Raw genomic sequence first — 27,932 nt, 5'->3', positions numbered from 1 at the left:
CTTCAGGATGTTAGTTGTTGTTAGCTTGTTTAAAATAATTTAGTTGGTTTAAAATATGGCATTAAAGGCTTGTTTCTTGTTCTGTTTAGATTGTTAAAAAAAATCATTTTCTTTTAGTCTTGGTATTTTATTTTTTAATAACTTTACATGGTTTAATGTAGTTTAAACTAAGAATTTAAACTTGTGCCGTTTTGCTTCTTTTTACTTCAAATGAGCCCAAAAAGTTATTGATTTATCATATTTGACTTTGTGTTGGATTTCTTCTGTTTCAGGATTTATTTCATACGCAGTAACACATTTTTTCTGTGTTTAAAAAAAAAAAGTTGTAAATGTTTCCTTTTTTTTTAGCCAAAAATATATTTTCACAGGAATATGTTTATTTCAAGTTTCATTCATCCTGCTGTGATATGTACATTAAGAAAGATGACACACAAATTTACCTACATCTTTTTTCACCTTCAAGTAATAGAACACAAAAGTCCTGTTGGTAGGTTTTGTTGTTGTTATAAATACTGTAATTTCTCATGAAATGCACTAGATGACAGCAGATCTCATTATATCCTCAAAGGTTTGCAATGATTCTGTAAAAAAAAATAAAAAAATAAATGTTTGGGTCTCATTCTAAAAACACAGGAACCTCATCAACGAGAGAGATACTATATATACGTTTCTTAATAGAAAGTGTTTCAAAGTGTCAAACAAAAAAGGTCCACAGTGCTTCTAACACTGACAAGGGCAACTTGTGGCTCAGGGGCCACATGTGGCCTTCAGTATAATTTTGTGCAGACCCAAAGTAACTCTACAAAATAACATAAACCACAGCAACACAAAATGACTCTAAAACTTTAAAAAAGGACAATAAAAATTCACAAAATGACAATAAAAATCAGCCAATCAACCCACTACAAAGACATACGAAATCACAAAAAAAAACAAAACAGAAAAACACAAAATGACTACAAAAATAAGTTTAAACTAGACAAGACCTGTATTTGAAAGGCGAATACGTATTTGGCAATTAACAATTGGCAAAAATAACAACCTGTATCTGGATTTGTTGACAAGTTATATAATGCAGGAAAAACAGAAGACTGACCTTGACCTTAAATATAACCTTGAGCAAAGGTCAAAGCACACAAAATGACTACAAAAACAGAAATATCCACAAAATGACAACAAAAAAATGACAATAACAGCAAACGCTACAGAATGACTCGATGAACACACAAAATGACATAAAAAACAAAATGAATCCAAAAAACAGAAAAATACATAAATTGTCCCGATAGAGCAATTATTGGCGGAGTTACAGTAAATTAAAGTAATCACAGTGAGACGTTCAAAGTCTGTAGGAAACCTGCGCATCCTAATTAACTTTACACGCAAAACCTGACGTGAAAGTAAACATATGGTCATGCTACGTAAATATATTATTTTATCAGTCATATAAAATGTTTAGAGAGCCCATATCAATGCATACACATAAAAAAAATATATAATCGTGTATCTTGATACATTTTGTACGTGTGTACGTGAACGTGACAAGGAGGAGGCGTTATTTAAAAATCACCTGCTGATTTTCAGTTAGTCTGCGAGCAGCGAGAGACGGAGAGAGACGTGCGGAGAGCTTTGAGCAGAGAAAACGTTTACCAGACCCACAGAAAAGTCTCTTTAGAGACTCCTACAGAACCAGAACCAGACCAGGACTTCAGACCCGTACCCTACAGAGAAAGACTTCAAACCAGAGGAGAAGTTAAGACCAGGAGGAGACCATGGGGCCACGCATGGCAGAGTGTCCAGAAACTTGTATTAACAGATACATTCTCAAGTATGCGGGTAGAACAAAATGCAGGTGAATTCACATTATTTGCACCTCTCACTGGAGTTTGTAGTAACTCAACTCTGGGTCTACCTCTACCCCTACCAAAAGAAAATACCTCTGTGGGAACTTTTTGTCTTTCCCCTTCATCCACAATAAATGTCATTTTGCTTTCAAGTGTTTGGTAGTTCACAAAAGGGAAGGTTGAACCTTTAAGCAAAACCGATCTGATGATATTTCAGCTGTGTGTATGAATGTCTTTTTTTTTTTTCTAAAAAAAACCAAACCCCCGGACTCTCGACGTGATGACAGCAACCTCCGGTGACCGAGCTGACGTTGATCCACTGCTCCAAGAACCACGATAAAGGGCTGAGCGATGTGAATCCGGGTCACGGCACCACTGTAGCCGGCATGTCTGCACTAGTCGACTAGAATCCTTCTGCGTTGTGTTGAATGAATTAATGAGCTGAGCCACACACAGGGGTTTGCCATTCCGGAAGGTGATTTACTGTGTGAAACAAAATAACATCAGTACAGCCACTCCACATTTCACATCCCACAGAAATCTCCTGACTACTTCCTCACTGAACTGAGATTTTTACTAATTTATCAATTTGCCAAAAACACGGTTGAATAATTTACAAATAAATTCCTCCCATCCTAGCAATTTCACATTTTTGCACGAACAATGAATAATTCACAAAAGATACACATCACATGAATCAAAATAAAATAAATAACACATGTAGTGTACAATATATTGTCTACACACCTGTGTGAAACAAAATAACATCAGTACAGCCACTCCACATTTCACATCCCACAGAAATCTGCAAAAAAAACAAAGGAAGAGGTGCCACAGACATGTGAGACTGCACTAGTGAGCTTACATACACGTGCTAACAGGAAACTTTTCTAAGTGCTGTACTAACATTAAAAAACGCAATTTCACCCATAAACTACTAACATAAATGATGGCAAAGGCCTTATAAAGTATAAACAATGTTTAAATATAACCTAAATAAAGTATTTGTTGAAAACTAACATTCTATTTCATCCCTTCTGACCGCCAGAGGCGGTGCTTCAAGCACTGAATGATCATTCTTGCGCTGATATAAGACATGGGTCAAGCTGACCCATTATCATAAGAGATGCTAACAGAAAGCTAACACAAGGGGAAGGTAAAGTGTAATGGGATTATTTATTAAAGGCTCAGTAATTGAGAACATAATTGTAATTGACTTTCAGGGTAACAACAATAATTTTAATTGTAATTGGTAAAAATGCAGGTCACGGTAATCGTAATTGAGTTGTAATAGAACATGGATAATTGAAGCCGTAATTGTAATTGAAAAACGTAATTGACTCCAACCCTTATTTAAATGGTAAGATATCACATTGTTTATGTCTTTTTTGTAGTCATACACATGAATAGAAACACAGATACCATCAGGAACCACTGTGTAATGATTAAGATATAGAACGTCCTGTTTTACAGAACTGCAGGGTCATCATACCTGTGCCTTGGGTGGGTTGCCCAGGGTGAGGATATCTGTAGGTTTGTCTGTGCTTGAGCTCTTCAGCTGAGTCCTGCTTCTGCTGCTCTCCTCTGACTTCCTCAATCTATATTGCCGCTGAAGCTCCAGTATCTCTCTGAAGGCTGTTGCTTTATCGTTACTTTTTACAGTCATTTTGATTGGCTGTGGTTTGCAGAAAGAACACACAGATAAACAAACATGATGTTTATCATGAGATAGAATTATATTGTTATTGTTTGATAAAGTTTATAATCATGTCATGACGGGAAAAATCAATGTAATTTCATCTCCCATCAGGCATCATATCAGATGTCATTACTTCTGGAGGTGAACTAGTTTTATAATGAAGTCACATGTACAGTAGGAGTGTGGAATCAAACATTGATGGGCGACCGTGGCTCAGGTGGTAGTGGGTCGTCTTCTGATCGAGAGGTTGGGGGTTCGATCCCAGTACCTGACTATGTGTCGAAGTGTCCTTGGGCAAGACACTGAACCCTAAGTTGCTCCCAGTGGTCGACTAGTGCCTTGCATGGCAGTCCTGTCCCACTGGTGTGTGAATGTGAGAGTGAATGGGTGAATGAGCTGATATGTAAAGCGCTTTGAGACTGCTTCAGTGTGGTGATAAAGCGCTATATAAAATCAAGTCCATTTACCATTGTGATGCAGATTTATGTTGGCTTTATCCTTCATTCTTCACTCACCTTAATTCCCGCTCATCCTCTTCGTCCTCCCTCTCCTTCTGTCTCCGTTCCATCTCTCTGTACTTGGCAATCATTTCCTCTTGGTCCACCTGAGCCTGCCTTTGGTTCACCTCCTTCAGCTCTTGCAGGTTCTCCAGAACCTCCATCTCCCGTTTCGTGTCTTTTGTTCTGTTTTCAAGCACCTGAATGAAGAACAGTAACACAGAAGTTAAAATCACTCACACACATAATACAGTGAAAATAACAAGTGAAATATTTTGCCATATTTCACTTATTGTGTTGAAGTGTGGGGTAACATATATATACTAGAAATATTTTACCAGTGATTTTGTTCCAAAAAAGAATGACCAGAATTATTTACAAAGTTGGTTTTAGAGAACATACAAATTCCTTATTTATTAAATCCGGGTTATTAAAATGTAAAGACACAATTTAACTGCAAACATCAGTTTTTATGTTTAAAGCCAAAAGCAGAACAGAGTGTGTTCATAGATTATTTGTAAGTGCGTCTGAGGATGATGATCACAGGAGGAAATTATATTTTAAGCACCAAGTCGCTCGTACTACTTCAAGACTAATGTTCTCGTCTGTTGTCGGTGTGAGGTTGTGGAAAGCTCAAGAAAATGATTTGAAGGTTTGTACAAATATTTGTCAATTTAAAAAAATTATAGGGCAAAAAAAATCTGCCAATGTGCTTTAGAAAGTTGACTTGTAAGGTGATTTGTTAATTTTGATTTGTCATTTTTGGGTTATCAGAGAAAAATAATAATAATAATAAATTCATTTTATATAGTGGTAAGCTATTATTGTGACTGACGGAAACGACTGACGGAAACGAGGCAGCCATAATGCGTCATCAGCCCCTTTGACCACCACCAACAGACTAAATTCATACTAGGCAATGTGAGTGAAGTGCCTTGCCCAAGGACACAATGACAGATATCACTGGAGCAACTGCCCCCCACTGTGCACCTGGAATTCTCAGTGGTCTCCCATCCAACTACTAACCAGGCCCAGACCTGCTTCGCTTCCGAGATCTAACAAGATCGGGAATAGTGGAAATGCTGTGGATTGATGAGGGGAAGGTTGGTGGGGTCATCAATTATGTATTGATTAAGTTAAGGGACAGAAATATAACAATATTATTCTTCTTATTGCTCATTTCCAATAAAATGTTTCATTTAGACTTTGATATTATTCGATGTACATGGGGAATCTTTGTTGGTTTGCATTTTCATAAAATGAATGAATGAATCAATAAATAAACAACAACAACAACAGAAACCTGACCTTCGTGGGGTTGTTTAGTTCCTCATCATCCCTCTCCTGCTGGATCCTTTTCATTTCCTCCAGTTCGTCAGGCTGGAAGTTTTGCGTTGCACCGTGCTCCATGGCGTAGTCTGAGTTATTTGGGTCAGTCTACAATATCAAAAGAAGACATGATTAATATTTCTGAAAACAGACATTTTTTTAATGTCAACAAAATGTTTGGGATAGCCATGGCATTCATTCGAACCTTGAAAGTAATCTCAAAAAGACATCGAGGGCACTTAATATACAAACGAAAGATTGGCAGCCCCATGTACCGCTCATTCTGAACAGTCTCTTTACAAGCATTGAACTTAATTAATTAATTAATTAATTGAAAGTTTCTCCCTCTAAAATTAGTTTGATATTATTTGTTATACTGTGTTACAAATAGTGTAGAGTATTAAGGATTAGTGCACAAAGTTACAAGGGCCAGCTCAGATATTTTTATACAACATTTTATTTGAACTAGATTTATATTTGAGAAAATGAAAATATAGAATACAGTTGTTTGAGATTGTGTGTGACGTTTTAATTTGAAAAAGAATAATCATTATTTAAGCTCTTTGAGCTTCCTGCCTCTTCCTGCACTTATGTCTATTTCTGATATTATGTATTGTTTTTTAAATACATGAATTAAAATGAATGAATAAAAACAATTTAAAAAAATATGTGATTTTAATCAGTCATTTATTTTAATTTTTATTATTACTGGACGTTTCAGGCGACCCCACACGGGGCCAAGACTCCAAGGTTAGAAAAACATGGGTAAAGTGTTGCATGCAGATATGTTTTTAAAGAGTGACAAGTATTTTCTAGAGCCTAGGTTCCCAAAGTGGGGTACGGGTACCCCCAGGGGTACGCAAATTATCATGGGGGGAAGTGGATAAAAATGAAAAACACTGACAACATTGGAAACTAGAATATAAATAGAGCAGTTAATGTTCATGCTAGGTTAATGCTAATGCTTGGCTAATGTTATTGTTAGGTTAATGCTAATGCTATGGTTAGGTCGCGAAATCCGCGAAGTAGTACTTTTTTTACAATTATTATACACGTGAGATCATGATAAATTAGATTATATCAGATTAGAGCGTGTTAGATTATATGCATTAGATTATAATGAAATTATTATAGATTAGATCATGACAGATTAAATTACATTAGATTGATACAGTAGGTTATTTTGGATTATATTCAAACATATTAAATTAGACTAGATCATATTAATTAACATGCATTAGATTAGAATGAATTAGATAAAATCATATGGATTAAATCATAATAGATACGGTTATATTACATTATATTGGAACATATTTAGATAGATTTAGATTAGATAGATTAGATCAGATTAGATATGGAACATCCTAAACCTTTTATTCCTACCTAAAACTCACTGGGTAAACTGGTCCAAAAAGCACATCAATGCGTTTACTTGTAAAATATTACATCTCATTAAAAAAAAAAAAAAAAAAAGACTAAATAATAAAAGTGAAAAACAAAAAGTGCTAATGATGCTCTACCTTAGCGTTGAACAGCTTGGCTCCAAACAGAGGCCATTTTCGAGCCACAGTCAGATATATCCTCACACATTCGGATGCAGTGCACCCACGTAGCACGAACCACTTAGTGGCCAGATGCTCCATAAGGTCTCTGAAAGGAGACGAGGACCAGACTTTAGACATTCCTTTACTGTCCACATGGGGAAACCTGTTTTACACAAATGACATCATAGAGGATAACTGATTATCACTATAAATTAGAGATGCACCAAATATTCGGCCACCGAATATATTCGGCCGAATATTGTAAAAAAAGCCACATTCGGCCTTCGGTTTAGTGAGTTAAAAACAAGGCTGAATAGTAGCGTATGACGCAATCAAACAACCTGCAGTGATTGTGATTCGGAAAAGTGTGTGTGCGTTGCTGCAGGAGGAGCAGCAGCAGCAGCAGCTCCTCCTTTCCACACACAAACACAGCCAGACTCTGTCCTTACCGCTCTCCGTTGTCCGTCACCGTGCAATTCACAAGCAATGTCGGGTCTCACTGCAAAGACTGGTGTAGCATTAGCATGGAGCGCTAACAGCTGATGAGTGTAAACAATGAGTCTGTGGCTCCAAGCAGTGACTCCCAACACAATCAGAAGCAGGAAAAGTAGTGCAGCAAAACCATTATAAAGTGATGTTTTCATCATACCTCCCCTTTAATGCACTTAAGCTTTTTTTGGAATTATTTGAAGGGATAATATAAATGAAAAACGTTGTTGTGCTTTTTTATGAAAAGCAAAGACTACTGGAATATTTGAAAAATGTCAGAATATTCAATAAACATTTACTTTCTTTCTTTCTTTGTTAATTTTGGACCAGCTGTCCACGACCCTCCCAGTACAGGTCTGCGAACCACTTTTGGGTCCCGACCCACCAGTTGAAAATCGCTGTTCTCGGCTATTTATGCACTATTAAAAAAAATAGTGAAAAACAACAACCGCATTCGATATTCGGCCAAGTGTTTATATTTTATTCGGCTTCGGCCAAAGATTTTCATTTCGGTGCATCCCTACTATAAATCCTATCTGTAGTTTTCACAAAAAAAAAAAATCTAATTAAACACTGTATAAATATAATAAATGATTATATGTTGACCAGTGGAGAATTACTTTAATCTGCTCTACGAACATAAATTCCAAGTTAAATTTAAATACAAGTCAGTCAATAACCATTAAATATATGAATTCTAAAAGTGAATTAAAAAGAACAGGATCTGACTGTTACCGGAGCTGCTCAGAGCTGCAGTCTAGTTTGTAGCGTTTAGGGTAGAAGCGTTCTAAAGCCTGCAGCAGAATCAGCTGTGATTTAGGCTGAGGAGAACCAGTAGGAGACGATGCACTGGGTCGATCCAGATCCCCGTGTTCCACCTGTGGAAAGAGGACCAGATTATTAGAATGATACGTAACGCAGGATACAGAGAACACACAAATAGATCATTCTTAAAAACACCAGATTTAAAATTCAGAAATGTCTAAATTATATGCATACCCCACCCCCTTCAGCAGACTCTCCTTGTTCTTTTGTATATAGTTATTGAGATAAGGGAAGAATTTTATATATTTGAAGTTCTGAGTATGAAGATATTAGGTTTCAGTAGCAAATAAGCAGACAAAAAATACTCAGGTTGTCTAAGGCAGGGTTTCTAAACTCATTGAGTGCCATTCACGTCTATAGACGTGAATTGTGTTTTTCGGCTGGGGTTGCTAGGAGACAGTGTGACGAAGCTCTCAGAATCAGAATCAGAATCATCTTTATTCGCCAAGTGTATGTTGTACACACGAGGAATTTGACTCGGTCAACTGTGCTCTCTCCAATAGTGAAAACATTCAATAATAAACAATCAACTAGAAAAGATGATAATAAGTATAAATATAAACAGTAGTTAGACTAGAATGTGCAAACTCAATAAAATAACAAGATAATAATAATAATAAAAATAATAATAATAGTATAAAAAATAAATAAAAAATAAAAATAAAAAAATAAGATAAAAAGAAGGAAAATAATAGAAAAGAAAGATAATAATAAAATATATTAATAATAATAAAAGGAAAATAGTGCAGTAGAGCATTGATAAGTAGTGCAGGAGAACATTTAAATTAAAGGTATGTACATGTACATTCTCAGTGTCAGATTGATCCAGGGTTGTTATGTTTGGTTCCAGGGTTTTTTCACAGAACCAGGTCTGACACTCTTTGACTGTTTAGTGTTGATCAGAGTGACAGCCTGGGGGAAGAAACTGTTTTTATGGCGGGTTGTTTTGGCGTACAGTGATCTGTAGCGTCTGCCTGAGGGGAGGAGTTTAAACAGATTGTGTGCAGGGTGAGAGGGGTCTGCAGTGATGTTACCTGCCCGTTTCCTGACCCTGGACAGGTATAAGTCTTGGATGGAGGGCAGATCGACACCAATGATCTTTTCTGCAGTCCTGACTATCCTTTGTAGTCTGTGTCTGTCTAGTTTGGTTGTAGATCCAAACCAGACAGTGATGGAGGTGCACAGAACAGACTGAATGATGGAGGTGTAGAACATGGTCAGCAGCTCCTGGGGCAGGTTGAACTTCCTCAGCTGACGCAGGAAGTACATCCTCTGCTGTGCCTTTTTCCTGGTTGAGTCTATGTGAGAGGTCCACTTCAGGTCCTGTGAGATTGCGGATCCCAAGAACCTGAAGGAGTCCACGGTAGCCAATTCCCTATTTAAAATGGTAAGGGGGGGGAGTGGGGGGGGCTTTCTTCTGAAGTCCACTGTCATCTCCACGGTCTTGAACGGGTTCAGTTCCAGATGGTTCTGACTGCACCAAAGAGCCAGCTGTTCCACCTCCCGTCTGAAGGCAGACTCGTCCCCGTCCCGGATGAGACCGATGACGGTGGTGTCATCTGCAAACTTCAGGAGTTACACAGAGGGGTCCCCTGAGGTGCAGTCATTGGTGTAGAGGGAGAATAGCAGTGGGGAGAGAACACACCCCTGGGGGGCGCCAGTGCTGAGTGACCGGGTGCCAGATGTGATGCTTCCCAGCCTTACTTGCTGCTTCCTGTCAGTCAGGAAGTTGGTGATCCACTGACAGGTGGAGGCCGGCACTGTGAGCTGGGTGAGTTTCTGGTGAAGGATGTCCGGGATGATGGTGTTGAATGCAGAGCTGAAATCCACAAACAGGATCCTAGCGTAGGTCCCTGGGGAGTCGAGGTGGTGCAGGATGTAGTTCAGTCCAATGTTGACTGCATCCTCAACCTGTTTCCGGTGAATATTTAACATGTACAATGATGTAGAGACCAAATGGTGACATGTCTGTGGCAGCAGCGCACCTTTGGATGATAGATCACCTGTGATGGGCAGAGCTCAGAGGAGAGAGAAAAGAAAAGATTTTTTTTTTTTTTTAAATATTTTAAAAAAAATTGTATTCACTGCAATAATAAAGGAAGGACTCAAAAAATACTGATGAAAAAAGGCAAATATGGGGTGATTAAATAAATTAATTTAAAAAAAGAAAATTTAATTAAATAGTATTTGTTTGTTTTTTTAATACAACTGTCAATACAATTGAAGTAAAGTGCAAATATAAATTCAGCCAGTGAATGCTCTTGCGGCCCCCATGGACCACAGGCTTAAAACAAACATTTTTTGACGGCCCTCTAGGAGGCGCTCACGGACCAACCATGAGACGGGGCCCTATGGTTAATGGTACGTTCACACCAAACGCGTTTTCACTTGCGTTGTTGGACGCTTGTCACCAGTGTCGAAGATGCTCGGGACGCGCGCCCAACGCGTCGAGGGGAGGAGCTTCTCTGTTGCCGGTGGTGTTCATAAAATGGATGATATTGTGGAGATCAGTTACGTTCATAATTCACCCAGTGACTGTGAAGTGGTGGGGAACATTGTGTTTCTGGTCAGATGTTTTTTGGTGTGGTTGAATGGAGAATAAAGTTTGGAGTTCCTTGCTGAACACGCCACCTCCGACTCCCGTTCATCGGCTCTACATTATCCAGAGAGCGGCTTGGCTTTATTTGCACCTCGGCGCCGTTTCTGGATTCACCAGAGCTGCGCTCGGACGAGAGTCGCTTTCAGCACTACTTCCGTCTCTCCCGTGCCCAGTTTGACGACCTGCTGACGCGCATCGGCGCTCGCATCCCCTACCAGGACACCAACAATAGGTGCTCTATTCCAGCAGAAGTGCGCCTGTCCATCTGTCTCTGCCTCCTGTTAAGTGTTTTTTTCTTCTTCTCATTATTCTGAATACGTCACGGTTGGGGAATGCTCCTGATTGGTCGACGCGCCGCGATATGTCCCAAAAGTTCAACAATCCCAACTTCAACGTCGGCCGCGTTGAAGGCGCCGGACGCATGTAAAAAGCGTTTGGTCTGAACGCGCCATAAGAATCACTGATCTAAGGCATTTCTGTAATTTGTAATTTTGTTGAGTATAACTATGGTACATTCTATTTTTAAGTGTTGTATGTGGGTATATGTTGACATATAAAACTATGTTTTCTTTTCTTTCATTTCATTATATTATTTTGGAAACCTACATGTAAAAGAGGGTGATCAAACCTCAAAGAAACATTTTCTGTTTTTCCATTTTTATTTCGTTACACTTAATTGTTTTTTTTTTATTTCTCTCTGAGTTTTGTTTTAAGAAAGATGACTTGTAAAGACCACAGGCATCTATTTACTTTATTATTTTATCTGTCAAATTGTGTTTTATTACACCCTTTGCAAACTGTGTGTGATTGTTCAAACTAAAATACAGAGAAAATTAAATATAAACATAGCAAAGGTTCACTCCCAAAAAGGTTGCAAAGAAAAAGACAGGCGGCCTCCGCCCCTGTGTCGACCTCAGACAGGTAAACAAAGCGGTGGTCCCGGACAGATACCCACTGCCCACAGTGGAGGAGCTCTCTGCACAGTTTCATGGCTCAACAGTCTTCTCGAAGCTTGACCTTCGCCAGGGCTACCTGCAGGTTCCCCTACACCCTGGCAGCCGCAACCTCACCGCCTTTGTGACCCACATGGGGGTCTTTCGCTACACGCGGATGCCCTTTGGACTCAGCTCCGCTCCCAGCTGCTTCCAGAAAATCATGGCCACCATCTTCGCAGGTATTCCTGGGGTGGTTGTGTACCTGGACGATATTGTGGTGCACGGAGCAACATCCGCCCTGCATGACGACCGCCTTTCCAGGGTGCTGGATGTGCTCGCCGGTCACAACCTCACACTGAATGGGGAGAAGTGCATCTTCGCCGCTCAGGCTATTGAGTTTGTGGGGTTCCGCTTGACCGCTGAGGGGCTAAGTCCGCTGCACTCAAATGTCGATGCTATCCTGCGTCTGCCTGAACCCTCCTGCCCGGCGCAACTATCATCGTTTCTGGGGATGACTGCGTTTTACTTACGTTTCCTTCCCCTCTACTCAGACACTACTGCGCCGCTGCGTGCTCTCCTGAAGCAGGATGCACCCTGGATCTGGTCTCCTGCGTGCTCAGCTGCAGTCCGCCGGCTTAAGTCACAACTGACCTCTTCACCTGTTCTGGCCCACTTTGAACTCGACAGCCCAACGTTCGTGACCTGCGATGCATCCAACACTGCGGTAGGTGCGGTCCTGTCTCAATCTCACCAAGGGACTGAGCGTCCAGTGGCGTTCGCTTCTAGAGCGCTTACTCCAACGGAACAGAAGTACTCTGTGGGAGAAAGGGAGGCGCTAGCCTGCGTCTGGGCATGTGAGCGGTGGCACATGTACCTCTACGGTCGACATTTCACACTACGGACCGACCACCAGGCCCTCACGGCCCTCCTAGTCACAACAGGTTCAGGCCACAAACCGCTGCGGCTTTACCGGTGGTCTGAGAGGCTGCAGGCATACAACTTCTCCACACAGTTTACCCCAGGCAGGGAGAATGTGGTAGCAGATCTCCTCTCCAGAGCCACACCTGCCTCTGCACCAGACACCAGCCAGGATTCCTCAGAACCGGAACTGATCCACTTGCTTCACACGCCCCTCGAGGCAGCTGTTTCACTGAAAGACCTTCAGTCGGCCTCTGCACAGGACCCTGTTCTCACCCAGCTCTGCACTTTCATTCGTAACGGCTGGCCTGCCAGGGTTCCTGAGGAACTAGCGCCCTTTCACCGGGTCAGAGGGGACCTCTCCTGCTGGAATGACGTCTGCGTGGCGAGAGGGCTATGCACAGTGGTCCCGAGCACTTTGAGAGAACGGGTCCTGGCCATGGTCCACGACGGCCATCTGGGCGTCGTGAGGGTCAAACAACGCTGCAGGGGCCTGGTCTGGTGGCCGGGCATTGACCGCGACATCGAGGACCTGGTCAGAAACTGTACAGCCTGCCTCACCAGTGGTAAGACCGGCTCTCCCCCGCCCCCACCCTTGCAGCCCGTGCCGTGGCCTCGGGCTCCCTGGACCCACATACAGGTGGACATTTGTGGTGAACTTCATGGCACCCCTCAGCATCAGCGCTTCCTCCTGGTAGCTTACGATCTCCACTCCAAATGGCCGGAGGTGCTGTCTGCCGGGTCTGTCACCACTACAGTGGTCATCGGTTTCCTCTCCTCTTTGTTCGCTCGCTGGGGTGTCCCTGACGCCATCACCACTGATAACGGGCCTCAGTTTGTTTCGGCTGACTTTGTGGCTTTTACAGAGGGGAGGGGGATAAAGCACATTAGGACTGCCTTTTACCACCCGCAGGCCAACGGAGGCGTGGAGAGGTTTAATCAGACCCTTAAGAACGGGCTCAGAGCACACATGGCAGATGGCCTGTCGTTCTCAACATCACTGCAGAGCACCCTACTGCACTACAGAGCAACACCCCACACTACCACTGGCAACTCTCCAGCCCTACTGATGCTAGGGCGTGAATTACAACTTCCGTTGGACCGACTGCGCCCTCCGGTGAGAGTTACTTCAACAGCAACACCCTCCCCAGGCGACAGAGTGGATCAGCAGCAACGTACAATGAAGCGGTGGTTTGACAGGAGACACCGTGTGAAACCGCCTACACTCACAGTATCAGACTGGGTCCGAGTCCGGCGACCCACTCGATCGCACAAGCTGCTCTCTTTCTGGTCTGCACCAACACAGATCACAGCACAACTGGGGCCAGCCACCTTCCGCGTTACCGATGGTTCACGCTGGCATGTCAGCCGCCTCCGGCGGGTGAAGCAACCGTCTGTGGCGGATCAGCAAGCCGCAGCTCATCCACGCTGCACCAGTGGGGTCTGGGACCTTCCAGATGTACTGGCGGAGACCCAGGCTGTACCAGATGTGCGGGCTGAACCCCTGCGGGTTGGACCCCGTCCGGTCCGAGCCCGCCAGAGGCCCTTGTACCTCGATGACTATCTTACTGACTTTTAATGCACCAGCATAGTGTATAGCCTGTGAGGTGGCAGAATAATCCACCGGGCTATGCGGGTAAACCGGCAGTCTACCCGGTTTATCTAGCCAGGTTGGCCGTTTGGCCTTGATGTTAGTTTGTGCACTAAAGGGGGGGGGTCTTAGCTCATGACCATTGTTCAGATGTTTTAAGGGGGGGGGTAAATGTTACATACCACTGTGACCTGCATATTTGTAGGTGTGTGCGTCGACAGTGTGACGTAAGCGGGAGCCCGGTCTCCCGGGGAATTGTGGGTAATGTTAACAAAAATAAAGCTGCTCTCAAAAGCACACAGTCGCCGTCCTCCTGATTGAAACACAATACCACCCTTTGCAAACTGTGTGTGATTGTTCAAACAAAAATACAGAGAAAATTAAATATAAACATAGCAAAGGTTCACTCCCAAAAAGGTTGCAGAAAGATTTTTAGAGAGAGAAGGAAAACTATGGAAATGCTTAAAGGATGAAATAAAACAACCGTGGGCGACCGTGGCTCAGGTTGTAGTGGGTCGTCTTCTGATCGAGAGGTTGGGGGTTCGATCCCAGTACCTGACTATGTGTCGAAGTGTCCTTGAGCAAGACACTGAACCCTAAGTTGCTTCCAGTGGTCGACTAGTGCCTTGCATGGCAGTCCTGTCCCACTGGTGTGTGAATGTGAGAGTGATTGGGTGAATGAGCTGATATGTAAAGCGCTTTGAGACTGCTTCAGTGTGGTGATAAAGCGCTATATAAAATCAAGTCCATTTACCATTTACCAACAAAGCAGCAACAAAAACCAGTTTAAAAAGCTTTTTAAATCATATATTGTTAGTAAGTATAAGACAGAAGTGCAACAATTTTACCTGTGACAGCAATAATTTATAATAGATATATAAACTCAATAAACATAACAAAAAGGTATATATTGGGATCGAGTATATTGTGAATTGTAATGTTGCCACACCATATATTTTATTTAAAATGTAATTTATGAAATTTGTGGAGTATTATATACAGATATAAAGTGCTAATAACACACTTACAACAGTCCCTGCCGATTGATTAACGTGGATGCCAATAGATGAGTAGCAGCTGATCAAAGTTCATCTGTTTCACCATCAAGATGGATCCCGGAAGTCGTCTCTCAACAGATAGTGCGCTAGCGCCCCCTCACACTCTGAGGTCAAAAGCTGAATAGGTTTCATTTCTGGGCCGTCCAGAAGTGAAATAAAATTAAAATAAACATTTTAAAATGACCAAATTACTCCAAAATAACAGATACACACACTTGGGGTATATAATGGGATGCGCACGCGCGCGCACACACACACACGCGCGCACACGCGCACACACGCACACACACACGTCATTATACGGGGGGATTAAAGAATGAATAAGATATTGTTTTATCCCGTTCTTCTCCGTGTTATCACATTATAAAAAAGTTTAAAAATGGCAGGAATTAGTGCACGTCTCGAACGATCTTGAGAGAAAATCCCGAGTTCAAGACAAGACCGAGTCAAAATGCTTCAGAGTCCGAGACGAGACCAAGACCTTTAAAATTTGGTCTCGAGACCAAGACCGGTCTCGACTACCACAACACTAACCACCGCTGAACTTACAAGATGTCAATTTAAATTGTTTCATTCTAACTGATTCATAATTGTTCCCAACTAGTTTCTAATAAGCTTTTTCTTCACAGAGATGAGTTCATAATCCACATTTCACAACTTGCAGGGAGCAAGACTGTCACAGTAATGTAACAAAGCCTGCTATTTGAGCATCAGTATTTAAAATGTATAATTTTTAATTAGATGCACAGCAGAGATCTATTTTCATAAACATCTGCTTTTGCAATATAGTAGGGCAAAACCATTTTTTTTCTCCACTAAATATTAGGTACTAAGTCCAGAACTGAAGCCAAAACCAAGAGCAGAAGTAGAGGCCAGGACAGAAAGAGCATAAACCCGCAACCAAACTAGTGGTTAAACTACATTCTAACATGATAAAATAATACAGCACTGCAGTGATCTGCCGTGTTGCTTCCCCTCCTTTTTTCCATAGTATCTTCAACTGGTCAGAGTAGTGGTCGAGCCTGCTCATGAATGTGGACAGCAGTGGCACGGTGGTGATTCGGGTGAACTCCGCATTGAGCTACAAAGTTCAAAAAGTAACATTTTCAAATACTTCCGACAACTCAAAACAGGACTAAATCCAAACCAAAACTGATCTAAACCTGGACAGCACTAGAAGTAGGATGAAATCAGGATTGAACAAGGTCTAAACCAAAGTCAGAATAAGGACTAAACAAAGATAAAATCTGGACTTTTAAAATGTCCTCAAATTAAAACTCGGTAGTGTTCTGTTCATAGCCACAGTTTCAAACCAAGACTCAAACTCTTACCTCAGGTAGTTTGAAGAGGGTGGGCCATCTGCTCGTGAACTCCGTGATGAATGGCTTCTCTTCAATCACCTCTCCTTCTGTGTGCAAACGTCTTATCCATCTTTATTTTGATTATTTGATGGTTGTATGTTTTCTGCACCTCCATCAGTAGTGCTTGCCTTTCTTCTTCCAGACTTTCCTTTGTTTCTCCTACATGGTATTGTGGCAAGAAGTTCACTTCCGCTTTCCGTGGCTTTTTTACTTTGTTTCGACATGGACTCGGTTTCTCTCGTGCTGTAGTGTGTTTATATTTTAAGCTTACTTTCCAGCCTTCACAGCCCGTCATAGATCCAGTCTCCTTGAGAAAGGGAAATTTTTGTATTAACGCTTCAGCAACATCCTCAATATCTGCATTTGAGGGATAAAATTTACATTTTGCAATTCCTGAGGCCTACATATCTGATATGTCAGATTTAAGTTTTGGGCTTGGGTCTAAGAGAGTTCCATTGTTTCCATAGTCTCTTTGGGCTCTGTCTAACTGAAACTGCACATTAAAACTAAACTCCTGTATTGGAAAGATTAACGGCCATTTCCAGATGCGAAGAGATGAACATGAGGCGCTGGAGACTGGGAAGGAAAGGATGTCAGTGTCTGGCAAGGATGGTGAATCAACCAGTGGAGATGTCTCTGTGCAGGCAGCTGTGGGTGCTGTGGTGGGTGCACAGTTTTGTGTGTAAATTACTTTGATTGTGCACTTGTCTTTGATGTCCCTAGTTGTGGTTAGGTTCATGTATTCATTGTCAAACTCAACATCTCTATATTGCAACCGGTAATCTTTGTTCAATCCAAACTGTCTTTGTATTTCTTCTTTTAAAGTAAAGTTAGTAAGTAAAATGTATTTATATAGCGCTTTTCACAGACAAGGGGCCACAAAGTGCTTCACATTTTACAGTTTAAAACAATAACAATAAGAGTACATATGCCAGTACAGTGCAGTGTCGGTAGAATGCAAGAAATAAAAGGGTCCATACAAAGCCTACATTGGACAGATACAAAAGTGTGGCTAGAAAGCCTCCCTAAAAAAGTACGTCTTTAGTTGATTTTTAAAAACATCCACAGAGTCCAGCATGCGCAGTGTGTGTGGAAGTTGATTCCAAAGGCGAGGAGCTACCGCTTTAAACGATCGATCTCCTCGAGTTTTAAAGCGAGTGCAGGGGACCATCAGCAGGTTCTGAGAAGAGGACCTCAGGCTCCTATTGGAGACGTAGGGCTGGATCAGGCCTTTAATGTATCCAGGCGCCTGACCATGGAGAGCCCTGAACGTCAGTACCAGGATTTTAAAATGAATCCTGTATATGACAGGGAGCCAATGTAGAGATTTTAAAATAGGAGTAATATGGGCTGTCTTGTGGGTGCGGATCAGGAGCCGTGCAGCAGAGTTTTGGACTACTTGTAGGCGAGCCGAGTCCTTTTTACTAAGGCATGTAAACAGGCTGTTACAGTAGTCTAATCGTGAGGAAACAAACACATGCACAATCATCTCAACCTCATGATGGGACCATGCGTGTCAGCTTAGAGATGTTTCTCAGATGGAAAAAACAGTTCCTAAAAAGCTGTTTAGAATGCTGTTCTAGGGACATCCCTTCATCAAAAGTTACTCCAAGGTTCCTCAGACTACCTTTTACAGAGCTACTTAGGGCGCCAAGGTGCTGCTTAATGAGAGGCACAATACTGTCCGGAGGAACGACAAGGGATTCTGTTTTACAGGAGTTCAGCTGGAGGCTATTTTCACTTAGCCATTGCTTTATTTTGGCCAGGCAGTTTGTGAGGAAAGCAAGTCTCTGAGGTTTGGAGGACTTGAAAGAGCAGTACAGCTGGAGTACAGCTGGAGATCATCAGCATACAGGTGATAGGAGACCTCACTGTACTTGCCTTCAAAGTGTCTAATGCAGCCAGAGCAGACTCAAATGCAGGGATGGCTTCAGCCAAGTCACCCTCACACTCATCTTTTAAAGCCTGGGCTTCATTGGCTTTTTTAGTGGCTTTCTCCTCATCAGCGCCCACGACCTTACACTTAGCCTCCACTATCTTAGACTCCCCTCTAATTTCCTGGAGTATTACAAAAAGCATACATTAACATAATTGTTTTTTTTAATTCAATGGCATGTTATAGTTAAAATAAAATGAGCGCATGAAAAATATTTACCTCCATACTTATGGAGGTTTCCTCATCAGCCACTTTCAGTTGCGGCTTTAGTTCTTCCAGCTCTACCTGCATCTTTCCAACCTACAAAAATACATAATTACTATAAAATGAACACCAAAAAAAAAAACATACAAATAAATGTCAGTCATAAAATGCGTGTTTCAATACCTGTCCTGCTGCAAAGTCGAGCTTTTCCAGGCCGTTGGTATATCTTTTTTTGGCATTCATCACCATTTCTCTTCTCTCGGTGAGCAGTTTACGGAAAACCGCAATCAGCTCCAGGTAGGATGTAGGTGTCACGTAATTATGACGACCCAGTTCAGCAAGGTATCTGAAATAAAAACAACATTAATTAAAGAAATTGCATATAGGCTTAATCTTAACATGTGTCAGATATAGACGTTTACGTACTTATCTGAGAGGTCCTTGGCAGAGGTGTGAAAGGTTTTGCAGACTGGGATGATCTTAAGCAATTCGTCTTCACTCAAATCCTGTGACTCCAAAAAGGATGTTGCGACTTGTTCGAGAGCTTCTTCTGGCCAAGGCTGTCACGGAGCAGAAATTAAGAGGAGAGAGAGTGTTATAATTTAAAATCAAAGATTTATCATCAATATTTTGGAAACAAAGAAAGCTGAAAAGTAACTTGCTCATGTGATATTTTCACATTCAAGCAATAGCTTAAAGTGTACATAATAAAAAAAAAATCTCAGAAGATCAATACACAATCTCACCTGGAACCAGTCGATGGTACAACAGTTAATGAGAGAAGGAAACTGACGCAAGCGGACTCGGAAAGCGTCTCCAATTGGACTGAATGCCACGACAATGTGGAGATTCTCTCTGCAGCGCGCCACAAAGAAGGCAAACACAGCCAAGTTGCTCAAGTCCAAATTCTTATTATCGCCCTGTGCAGCGGGGCGTACAGCCTAAAGAGAGATACAGAAAGCATTGTGTTATGTGCAAAGAATACACAATGTGTAAAAGAGATATTCCAATGATACATCTGATAACCAACCTCAATGATCTCTTGTTTCTCATCAAGAGCAAACAAATTGGACACTTCACCAGTGTTCAACAAACTGTCCACATCTTCGAGGAAAGCTTCATCTTTGATCTGAGTGTCAGTGATCAAGAACACCATCTTTTCTCCTTTGACTCCAGCGTTTTTCAACAACATCTGTAATTTAGGATAAAGTAAGCACATTAAGACTTTATGATGGAGTGTCTTAAATTGCAGTTAGTTGACCAATTTTACATTTGGCCATTCCCATCTAATATTACCAAAATTATACTACAAATAAAATCAATTACGTTGAGAAAATTAAGAAAAAACTAAATTTGATTGATTTCTGTTTGTAGACTAAAAAGAACACAAAAAGTGGGTGTCAGAAACAACTTGTACAAAAAAAAAAAAACATACACACAAACAATTCATTGGAATTAAAGGTTTTTTTTAGCTCACCTTAAGATCATCTCGCCATTCAGTCATGCCGTAGCTTTTTGAGATTTCCGGCTGAAACAAGTTCATATTGGCCATGGATGTGGCTAGACGTGTGATGGACTGGCGACCACTGCCTCCCACTCCCACAAGCAGGGCATTGCCTCCAGGCTGCTTCAACACACGGCTGATACGAGACAAGTGCTCCAGGACGTAGCTATGTAACGCAGAATAAATAAGTAAATACATTAGACTGAAAAGAAACACAGAAATATTCACATTTACAAAAACAACCAAAAAACAACCCATGTTGAAGTTTTTTTTCCTTAATTTCTTAAAAGTTTCGGTAACTCTTTACTTGAAGTTTTATACATAAAGGCTGACATTACACTGTCATTATTATGACATGACATTAGCATGAATAAGGTGTCATAAAGGCTGTCTTTAAGTGTTGTTACCCATACCCTAACCCTAGCCCAAACCTTAACCTTAACCTTAACCCTAAGCCTAAGGTGTCATAATTTAACACTTAATGACAGCCTACATGACACCTTATTCATGCTAATGACAGCGTATTGTTGGCCTTATGTAAGAAACTTCAAATAAAGTGTTACGAAAGTTTCCAAGTTTGTGTTTTTTGAGTAATAACAGTACCAACTGTTGTAAAAGGTGATGATCGACTCACCGAAAGATGACGAGGTCCATTTTAGTCTTGTGCATCCCATTATATTCTACCAGGCACTTTTCAACAACATCTTTCAAGGTGTCCAGGGATTCCACCTCAGCGTACAAGCGGAGATCGCCTTCCAGGTCTGGGTTTATGTAGTCTCCAAACATAAGTTGTTTCATGTCGTCCTCGACCAACTATTATTACAAAAAAAAAGGTTAATTGCACAAATCTAAAAAAGAAATTCCCTGCAAACTTATGGTAAGAATACTGAAACTTCAACTTACTGTAGGGCCAGTTTTCAAGTCACTGAAGACCTGCTCAAAGGACACCTGGAAGTGGTCATCGAGGATGCTGTTCATCTGCTTGTAAAGCCATTCTTGATCCTCTTTATCTACCAGACAATCATAATACACACGGAAGACCTCGTGGACAAACAGCCGTATCATGGTATTTTTGTTTTCCACGGATTCCTTCTTCAGCAGCAGGCAGCCTTGGATTACTCGAGAGAAGTCTCGCAAGTTGAAAGTGTAGTGTGATTTGGCCGGAGTTGGAAGCAAATGCAGCATCGCTTTCTTATACACCTTGTGAGCAAAAATACAAACAATCAACATACGTAATGTGGAGAAGAGTGTAAAGGCTTTTTACAAGCATTGCAGTTCATAATAATGATACTCTTTATATTGAGTACACACTCCAGTACAGTAGGTGGTGATATATGGGGTGCCGATTGTAAAGTTGTGCATGCCAAAATGAACAGCAACCTTTTGCAACATTTATCAAGAAACCATGTTTAAAAAATGTATGTGATTTTTTATTTTTACATTACTTATGACCAGATTTACAGCAATACTTCTTAATACTTAAATCTAAATCTAAATCTAAATGAAAAATGTTAAATCTAAATGTCAAATGTTAAACCTAACTGTTACCTGTTAATGTTAAATGTTAAATCTAAATCTCAATGTTCAATCTAAATGTCAGGGGTGAAACTAAATATTTAGCTAATATGCAAATTCACCAGAATGAGCTTTTATGTTGGTACTTCCGGTAAATTTGCCTATTAACTAAATATTTACTTTATCTCGTGACATTTAGATTTAACATTTAAATTCAACATTTAGATTTAGATTTAACATTTAACATGAATATTAAGATTCAATATTTAACATTGCACTACTTTACAATTGGCACCCCACAGCGATATGCACCTATTCATATCGTGGTTGCAACACGCCAATAAATAAGAAAGAGAAGATAATGATACTCACTTCCATTGTAGCAGACACAATTTGGTTGCCAAGGATGCAGGATTCAGAAGAGAATTTGTGGTTTTCCAGATAGGTTGACACAATGGTGGAGAAAATACGGACCATTGTATCATCACTGAAAGCGTTGATGCTAAACATGTTAAAATGTTGCAGGAAGCGAATTGTCACAGCATTCCTTCCACCACCCGGGGGTCCCATAGCAGCAATGAGCTGTAGGTCAATGAGGGAGATCGCAGACGTATCCTTTAGGTCATACCTGTAAAAAGAATAATAGAAAAACAGTATGGATTAAACACACATACAAGAAGGTTTAACATAAACTTTAGTGTGGTTTCTATTGTGTGGTCTGCTATTAAAGTACCAGTTTCCATGGTCGATGAACTGCCGAAGTAGTTCCACAGGTGGCTGTGCACCAAAAGTGTCAATGGCAGGCATGTTCATGTCATCTATAAAGAGGAGGCATTTCTTCCCAACAGGCGGACCGAACACTCCCTTCCTTCTCTTATCCAGCCTGGACAATATGGTGAACTGTAAAATAAAGCAAATATTTATTAAGTAACATTGTCAAAAATGTGTTCTATAAATTCATTCCAAATTATTTGGAATGAAAATGCTTTGACTTTATACTACAAATACATGGACATTTTGTGTTGTAAAAAAAGTATTAATAGATAACATTATAATTGTAATCACGTAATTGATAATTAAATACAAGTAAGATGTAAATATAATTGCAATTGTATTTGAAAAAATATATTGTTGTAATCATAATTGAGTTCAGATAATTGACTTTGTAATTGTAGTTGTTATGGAAATTCTATAAAAACTGTCAGGGCCAGTGCATAAAAAAAGGAAAAATTTAGATTTTTTTTATCTGAGATAAGGCTATAATAAACCCCTAAACATAGTGCAAATATGTTGAGCACAATTAAACTGGTGAAAAAATCCAGTAAGGCATGAAAAAATACCAAAAATGTTTTTTTAAAAAAACACCCACATTTTGGAGATAAAGCAATTTTTTTCTTTTTTAATTTTGGAATTTTTCCTGAGATAAGGCTATCATAAGACCCTAAAAACATTTTATGGGATTATTAATTAAAGGCTCAGTAATTGTGATTGAACTTTAGTAATTGAGAATGTAATTGTAATAAAAAAAAAATGTAATTGACCCCAACCCTGGTAGATAAAGGAGTTGATATATGAGAAGGAAAATATAGGGAGAAAGGAGAAAATTTGAAAATTTAAAATTACCAACACAGCAAATAATCTGAAAACTACAAAAAGACATGCTCACCTGTGTTTGATTTTCACTCGTCCGAGCAGAGAAGTTCATAAAGAAGGGAAGGTACTGATCTTCATCCAGGTTGTTCATCAGTTTGTCTTTCACATACACTGACTTTCCAGTACCAGTCGGACCAACAAACAACGCAGGCCTGAGCAGTGGAAAGACACATAGGATTGGATTAAATGTTAACATTCTGGTGGGTCACAAAACACATGCAACAATACCATATGGAAATGTTAGTCTCTTTATATTTGTGTTGATAAATACTCACACTCCGTAACTGATACAAAGGTCCATCATGTACGTGTAACGCACTGTATCAATGGTTGGAACAATCATATCTTGCACTTTGGTGTTTTTGTTCCATTGGGTATTTTTGATGGCAGTATCCCAGTGAAGCCATCTTCCCTTTCCTTTAAACTGTAGAAGACAAAATAATAATTGTTTTTACAAAAATCTTAACAAGTGAACTTGTGTTTTTTTTAAAAAAAAATTATGACAGTACCTCATAAAAGTAGTCATTCACCAGACCACTCTGTTCTATCGGGCAGTCCCATTTTTTGATCTTTTCTGGAATGGGATGTCCAGTATTTTGTCCTGAAAGCAACGTTCTGAAGAACGAGGCTGACCACTGCTCCTCCTTTGCTGAACTGATAGAGGCTGTAGCCCAATCCTGTCACGGGGCGGCTGGTCAGAGCACACTCTCTGCCGCAGACTATCAAGAAGCAGAAAGAGAAATCCTGCAGCAGTCCCAGCAAGACACCTGTCCACCATGATTTGTTTTAGCCAATCACACCATAACAAATGATGTCGTCATGGGCATGCGCCGCAAAGACGCTGCAAACAAGAGCTGACAGAGGGTAATCAATTTTGAATTTTAAAACTAACACCGATACATTTTCTCAAGTTAGAAACAAATCTATTCGAAAGTTTTCCTCATTAAAAAAATGAAGGTGATTATCAAAATCTATGAACAAAAAACTGTAAAAATAAAACTTTTCACCCCTTCTAATAAATTTATGTCGTCTATTTTAATCAGACTTATTATTCAGCAGACAAAAATATGACTGAACTTTTACAAGATCACGTTTTCATTTAGCAGAAGCTTTTATCTGAAATGACGTACAACACGAGCAGTTAGGGTTCAAGGACTTGTTCAACATCGCACAGTGATGTTGGATTCGAACCGGTGACCCTATGATAATAAGCCTGCTTCCAGAACCATTACACCACCACCTATGGGTGAAAGTCAGTTCAGAGGTTCCCCACCACAGGTCCTGGATCTGTACCAGGCTGTGCACCCACTGAACCCCACAGTCCCTGCAAAAATGGCCACTTTGATAATTCTTTGATGTATCCCCACAAGTTCTCTCATAAAGAAAACATCAAAATCAGGGCACTACACAAACTTTTTTAATGGGAGCACAGAATAAATAGTTGACTTAAAGGTGCAGTCTGCAACTCTTATGAAATGACTTTGTCATATTTGCTAAAGCTGTCACTATGTAAGAACAGCTTTACATCAAACTAGTAGTTTGTGTGAAAAAAAAACAGACTCAGTGAGTCCCCCCTGCTGCCTTTGGCAGATTGCCAGAATGCATCGTGACCGAGCAAAAAGAACTAATCCAGAACCAGAATTGAGTTTGATGGGCTGTCTGAAAGCTGTTGCTCAGTCCCCGCCCCTTTCTGGGAGCTAGAGCGCCATCTTTTTTTTACAATGTATGGTCTGGAGGAGTAGACGATGGAATTGGTGACTTTTCTGCTTGAAAAGTTATTAATGCTGCTTGATTTACAGTATTTTTGATTTGTAATTGTTACACTAGAACTCTGTAGTGCATGAGTTCTTTGTGTGCGCGCAACAGCCTCCGTGTGGGTTGCTGTAAGTGACACTGTGTTGCTGCTGCTGCTGAGGTTTGTGCACATTGAGAGAGAGAAGCACTGCAATAATATACTTTTGACAGTGCACGTTATATTACTGTGATGTTGCTGTCAGACTAACGTTAGCTTGTTAGCTCCTCTGAGGGAGGGACTTTGGAAAGTTTGAAGGCAGGGAAAGAGAGCAGCGGGGAGGGAGGGATCTGAGAGTTGCGGACTGCACCTTTAACTGACGTACCGTAGTTTAGGAGTACAGATTGACAGTGACTCGAGATATGTTTGCAAAATGTTTTATGTAAGTGTGTTTTTAATAGTTGTTTTTGAAAAACTAAATTTAGTTAGTTGAGTTCTAAAAAAACGTGGGTCCCAGGGTGAGACCAGTAGAGAACCCCTGATTTAGATCATCTCTGCTCTTCCTCCTCCGTGTGTGTGTGTGTGTGTGTGTGTGTGTGTACTTTGACTGTCATTTGTAGTTTTAATGCCCCCTCTCTCTCTCTTTCCTCATTTTGTTTTTTTAATTATTCTGTGATGGACCGCTTCATTCTGAAGTTTGCCCAGCTTTAGTGTGGAATCGTGTATGCCCTACACGTGTACGCTCTATCACTCTGCTCGGCGCGTTCTTCCCCGCCCCTGTCCCAGGTCTGATAAGCGCGCCCCACATGCGCTCCGTCACTCCGCTTGGTGCGCTCAGCACGTTCTACCTCGCCCCACGTCCGCTAGGCTCGCCCTCCATGTGCTCTGTTGCTAGGCGTGGCTGGACACCTCAGCGCGTAACTTCCCAGTTTCCTTCTTTTGGGTTTTCAAAATAAGGTTACCCTACGCAATCGCACAGATGCGACCAGCAGAAATTTTCACTCGCACACACTGAAAAAATTACTTGCATATACGACCGATTTTGTCGCAGTCTCAAGCCTTGTCAAAGCGAGGTATTTCTGGGCATTGCCAACCTGAGAGTTCGTGGGGATAAATGAAAGAATATCACCTCTGAGAAAAACTGGCAGTTGACAGTCGAAACATGTCAGGAGATAACATTTCCTGAAAAACCTTGTCTGAATAAACAAAACTTTAACATATATTTCAAAAAAGAAGACAAAATTAAGTTGCTGGAATCAGTATCAGTAGATTTTCTGGGTGAATGTCCAGGTGAAGAAGAAATATGAGTAGATGAAATAACTATAAGACTTCACAGAGAGATATTGGGTTAGTAAGTCATTGATGGTCTTCAGCTTACCTTCCATACATTCATTGACTGATTCATAGTCAGCATATGTCCTTCCCTCTGGCCTCTTGGTGGGCTGCACCAGCAGAATGGTGTGAGACTGAAAACAGACACCATCACACTATAAAAAACTACCCATTCAACTGTTTTTGGAAAACATCATCAAACCAAGCAAGTTAAAATATAATTGATGTATAATTTAGACTAACTTTTATTTAATGATGTTTTAATCTTATTAAAACGGTATGTTATCACAATCGAACTAGGTTTCATGTTTCTAGACAAGTGCAATATTGACTAAAGCAGTAACCAAAACTAAAATCATCATCTATATATAAATTAAAAGAAAATGTTGATTTAGAAGTTGTATGCATATTCATTGTTTAATGTTAATGACACAGTATTATGCATATTGGTCATGTTTAAAAAAGGAAGGTTACATGATACATTTATTTTGGTAATTTTATACTTTTTAAAGCAATGTCTCCTTCAAACACGAGCGGGTCGAGTCTCCGAAATCCTTCCGCCATCACGTTAGCCAGCTGTGACGCTTTTCCTTCCTTATATCTTCAGGACTTGCACAGAACGGTGTTATAACTCACCGGCGACAGGCTCTGTAGTCTTCAGACACCATGTAGAAATGTGCGAGGAGTCCACTGTGAGTCTTTAGTTGGTTTATTCACAACTTCACAACGTGACTGTATCTGGAGAACTACTTGCATGGGACACTTTTCTCTGGAGAGGTGGATCATGCGCACTGTTGACCAGTACGGCAAGCGATGAAGCACAATCATAACAGAATGATTTACAAGCTGTCTTTTTTAAAAAAAACAAAAATCATTTTTTACCTTTGAACCTGTTAGGTCTAAATACGTTAAGACCGTTGCCCAATCACAACTCAAGGAGAAAAACACTATCTGACTTAAAAGGCGACCAGAGGCAGAGAGGTGCGAGCTGCAGCTCGGAGAAAAACCCAACAAAAAGAGACACAGAAGTCCGATATAAGTTGGATTGCTCTGAAGTGATGCCTCAGAACTAGGTATTTATTATAGAAAACATAGACCACACCCAGAGGGGCTGTGCAACAACGCTCTGGGTGCAGGGTTAATACCATATATGGTAACACAAAAACTTTGGGGGAGAAAACAGCTCATATGTCCATGCAGTGGGTCACTTACACCCACACTGGCCCAAACTAGTTTAGACCAGCTGTGGTGGACAATGGATATGTTTTGCAAACACACACACACACACACACACACAGTTAATCATGGATAATTTCATATTCTAACTATCGTTTAATCATTTAACTATAACTAATAAAGTAATA

At 40.7% G+C, this 27,932-nt stretch overlaps 1 protein-coding gene across 6 annotated transcripts; it reads right to left on the bottom strand.

The window, feature by feature from the left end:
- Positions 1-1,790: 1,790 nt before the first annotated feature.
- On the bottom strand, positions 1,791-27,480 carry LOC114460363 (dynein heavy chain 7, axonemal-like). Of its 6 annotated transcripts, none has more exons than XM_028442289.1 (21): positions 27,072-27,480; positions 26,615-26,702; positions 24,014-24,271; positions 23,780-23,928; positions 23,518-23,656; positions 22,585-22,751; positions 22,224-22,479; positions 21,240-21,536; positions 20,971-21,149; positions 20,310-20,502; positions 19,863-20,024; positions 19,579-19,773; positions 19,259-19,392; positions 19,016-19,178; positions 18,848-18,928; positions 16,663-18,750; positions 8,141-8,283; positions 5,349-5,477; positions 4,059-4,240; positions 3,337-3,519; positions 1,791-2,385 (listed from the first exon to the last, which is right to left on the bottom strand). In XM_028442289.1, exons 4-16 carry the CDS (start codon positions 23,845-23,847, stop codon positions 18,430-18,432), a joined length of 2,355 nt encoding a protein of 784 aa, XP_028298090.1. In that variant the 5' UTR covers positions 23,848-23,928; positions 24,014-24,271; positions 26,615-26,702; positions 27,072-27,480; the 3' UTR covers positions 1,791-2,385; positions 3,337-3,519; positions 4,059-4,240; positions 5,349-5,477; positions 8,141-8,283; positions 16,663-18,429. The 6 variants fall into 6 exon arrangements, with proteins under 6 accessions (XP_028298090.1, XP_028298087.1, XP_028298091.1 ...); XM_028442286.1 differs by having other exon boundaries at positions 24,014-24,223; XM_028442290.1 differs by having other exon boundaries at positions 27,205-27,480.
- Between the last annotated feature and the right edge of the window lie 452 nt (positions 27,481-27,932).

The sequence above is a fragment of the Gouania willdenowi genome, unplaced genomic scaffold (assembly GCF_900634775.1).
Source record: "Gouania willdenowi unplaced genomic scaffold, fGouWil2.1 scaffold_434_arrow_ctg1, whole genome shotgun sequence".
Classification (NCBI taxonomy): domain Eukaryota; kingdom Metazoa; phylum Chordata; class Actinopteri; order Blenniiformes; family Gobiesocidae; genus Gouania; species Gouania willdenowi.
Note: the sequence above shows the minus strand (reverse complement) of the source record. Positions and strands in the feature narration are given on the sequence as shown.